Source organism: Hyaena hyaena, unplaced genomic scaffold (assembly GCF_003009895.1).
Source record: "Hyaena hyaena isolate Hyena2069 unplaced genomic scaffold, ASM300989v1 scaffold_342, whole genome shotgun sequence".
NCBI lineage: Eukaryota > Metazoa > Chordata > Mammalia > Carnivora > Hyaenidae > Hyaena > Hyaena hyaena.
Genome location: NW_024080974.1, coordinates 1,481,187 through 1,484,856, shown reverse-complemented (window position 1 = coordinate 1,484,856; position 3,670 = coordinate 1,481,187). Strand labels below are relative to the sequence as shown.

Below are 3,670 nucleotides of genomic sequence, written 5' to 3'. Positions count from 1 at the left end.
GGGGGGGGGGTGGGGGAGGGAGAGAGAGAGAGAGAGAGAGAGAGAGAGAGAGAGAGAGAGAGAGTCTTAAGCAGGTTCCACACTCAGCACAGAGCCTGACATGGGGCTTGATCCCACAACCCTGGGATCATGACCTAAGCCAAAATCAGGAGTCAGACTCCCAATCAACTGAGCCACCCAGACTCCCCAGGAGCCACCATTTCTTAGAACACATACTTGCTACTACAGCTAGGGCTGATTCTTGGAATTAAAGTTATTTTACCATAATATTCTTACTCTCTCCAGCTCCTGAGGAAGGAATCTAAAGTAGTATTTTTTTTTTTAATTTATACAAAGCAGGCATAGTTCCCTTCACATAAGAGGTGTCCCTGAAACACTATGCATAAGTAAAAGTTTACCAAACTAAATAATTTTAAATACAAACACTGGGAAAGTAAGAGCTATTAAAAGAATAACAGTTATTGCCTTCCTTCAGGATATCTGTTGTGACTCTTCTGGTAAATATGTTTATTTTAGTAGTTAATCTAAGATATACTGTTCAATGAAGAAAGATAATTACAAGAAGGTAAATAGTATAATTGCACAGAAGTGATGAAGGAAATTTTCTATGTATGTTTATGAATATATAACCCCCAAAAAAGCTCCCTAAAAGATAGAAAACTAAATTCCTGGAAAAGCATGCTAAGATGATGAGGGAGATTTTTTCACTTTCCTAATTACACATTTCTTCATTGTTTGGATTTTCTAAAATACACATGTATTACTGCTATGAGCAATAAAAACCATAAAGATATTCTATGAGAGGGTTGGGAGGGGAACAAAGCAGCTTCGTGTAACATGAACAATTACCCCTAATTATTACGGTTAGAAATTTGCGTTATTATTGTGTTCCAATATGTATCATAGTTTTTCTTAAAACAGGACATACACGTACTCCTCTTTTCTTCCACTCTTCTGTTTCATACTGCTTGCCTTTGAAATATAAATTAACTATGCTCTCTCCATACCTGATGGAGGGATCATCATCCTACGATCCTGCTCCCATGGAGGTGAAAGGGACCCAGTGTCAGAAGGTGCTCTATGGGCATCAGTTAACCTATCACAGCTTGATTCTCCTCTTTCACTGGTATTCTGATGGTCCAGAGGATTCCCTGGGCCTCTTGAGCCTAATTAAAGAAAAAATTACAATTCTGTTTTATCTAAAAAAGTATTATAAGACCTGTCATCAAAAGAAATCCAGGCAGCTTTTAAAAAGTGAAAACAATCAGATTCCAGCAAAGTTTCCCTAAGACACATTAGACTGTAATTCTATCCTACCAAAGTCTAGTACAACGAGGAAAAAATAATTTTGCCATGTGTATAAACAATTGCCTATAAAAGTCATTTATCATTTACATAGAAAAATCAGTGGCTAAATTGTAAATTACAAATACTAACTCTGAAAAATAAGAGTAGGATGTGAACTGCAAAGTAAAGACCTCTGTATCATATGGAATAAAATAATTATAAAATGAGGTTTTTGTTGCTTACACTAATATGCCAATAGTCAAAAAGGGCAGGATTCTTTTAAAACAGTCATCTTAGAGATTATATACCTATTTCAATAATTCTACAACTATTCAAAGTATTTTTAGAACTCTTTTAGAAATGTACTCAGATTAATTTAAGAGCCACTCAAGAAATTGCATCTTAATGCTGAAACAGGATTCTACTTCTGTCCAAAAATTATTTTAACCAGTCTGATTACAAACTTTATACCCACCAGATAAATTTGGCTTTAAAGGGCTTTTAGCAATTTCTGAATATCAAGTTCACCTTCAAAAAGAGCTCACAACTCTGAAGGCAAGTCTAAAACAAGAGTTTCAAAAACAACAGCACTGTTGGAATAAACACTTTGAACAAGGTAACACTCATTTGGGTAAGGAATCTGGCATGCTTACATTTATAAAGAAAGATCATCATTATAAAGTTCCTTCTTAGGACCACAAAAAGGACAGTACCTCAATTAATATCACATATTCAATTAAAATGGAAAAAACAAATACAAAAATTTTTTAAACATGAAATAACAAAATATGTCAGTACTTCATTTATCTGTCACTGAGGGGGGAATGGGGTCTTCTCAAAACTATAGAAACAAAAGCTTTTTTTTTTCCTTTCAAGGAATAGATTTTTAAAAAGTTTTTTAATAGAAATCTTTCTAAAATGTTTCCACATTTCAGTACACCTTTAAGCGAAGAGACTAAAACTAATTCAACCTTTTTTTTTTTTTTTTTGGTAACTCATGCAAATCAGTATAAGAATCTTTTTTAAAAAATACATAATAATCTTTAAAAATTTTTTTATCTACTCTCTTTTGTAGAGTAAGGAAGTAAACTGACTTTTATATTCCAGAAGTCAACCATCTCTTTTCCTCATAGTTGTATATTCCCCAAATCTTTCTTTCTAGCTTGTTCATCCTTCTAATAAATTCATTAGAAGAAAAAGGCTGGGAAAGCAGAAAATTAAATTGGAAAAAAATGTGCAAGCATCACTTAGGCTGAGTTCATCTAGCGTGAAGCACAGATCTTTAAAGAAGATATTCAAAGGCCTTCTCTTGATCATTTCCTTTCAGAAGACCAAAGTACAGGCCAACAGACTACCAGGTAAAAAAACACAAATGTAAAAATGTTAAAAGGTTAAAATTTTCATTCAGACCAAAAGTTATATGATATTTACTCTAGAAAGAAATTATTTTCCTTATGTTCCATCTTATTCAAACATATATCTCACCCAAACTTTCAAATTTAAAAAGATATTAAAGGAAGGAAAAGAACACTATTTACCCTTCTTTGGTGGGTCATAGTGATTTTTACTTCAAAGCAACCCTTTTAAGATCTACTAATAACTTACCTAAAACTTCTGTAGCTTTTCTAACAAACAGTAAAACACGCTTGCAAATAATCTAAACACATCATTTCTCGAAAGTAATAAAAAGGAAAGGAAAGGAATTTAAATAGGAGAGGAGAAATAAAAGGTAATTCTTTTACTTATTCCCAAAATCCAATTGACTACAAGCAATCCTTGACTTATGTCATTTAACTTCCATTGATTCATATTTGCAATTTAGCCAATTTCACCCTTATTTCTAGGGAACTGTTTTTCAGACTGCTGGCTACATGCAACCCATCATGGTGCATGAAATTAACTTAGTCTTAATGAGCAACTTTTTAAAATGAAATGGAATGATATGGAATAGAAATGAACAGAAAACATGAGAAAGTGCCAAAAATAGTAAGGGTGGTACTACTTCATGTAAATGGCTTCTATTACATTTATATTAGCATGTAATATGATATAAAATATATTTCTTACTACAGGTCAAGGTAAAAAACCAGGGGGGAAACGGATTTGAGGGCATTTATAGCACAGATGTGAATTTCAAAATTAGATCCCTTCCTCAAGTGCTTAAGGGAAAGGTCTCCCAGGGCTCCAAGTGTCAGTCTGCAAATCACTCTTTCCCTAGGAGTTTTCAGTTCAAAGCCAATACAAGCAAAGGTTCTCTTCGAAATATCCCCAGGCTGTGGGTCCAATCAGCAGTGGGACTGGGAAGTGGGAGGGACTGATGTGAGTGTACCAAACTGAGGATAAGATGTAAACAGGAAATGGGCAAAGGGAGAATATCCCATTA

The 3,670-nt window shown here is 34.0% G+C and overlaps 1 protein-coding gene across 5 annotated transcripts in view; it reads right to left on the bottom strand.

Moving 5' to 3' along the window:
* Window positions 1–3,670, bottom strand: part of MIA2 (MIA SH3 domain ER export factor 2) — a 103,853-nt gene that overhangs the window by 27,767 nt on the left and 72,416 nt on the right. For all 5 annotated transcript variants that reach the window (XM_039249550.1, XM_039249554.1, XM_039249552.1 and 2 more), the window contains one exon: window positions 1,008–1,166. In XM_039249550.1, coding sequence (XP_039105481.1) covers window positions 1,008–1,166 — 159 coding nt within the window. The remainder of the gene's footprint in view (window positions 1–1,007; window positions 1,167–3,670) is intronic.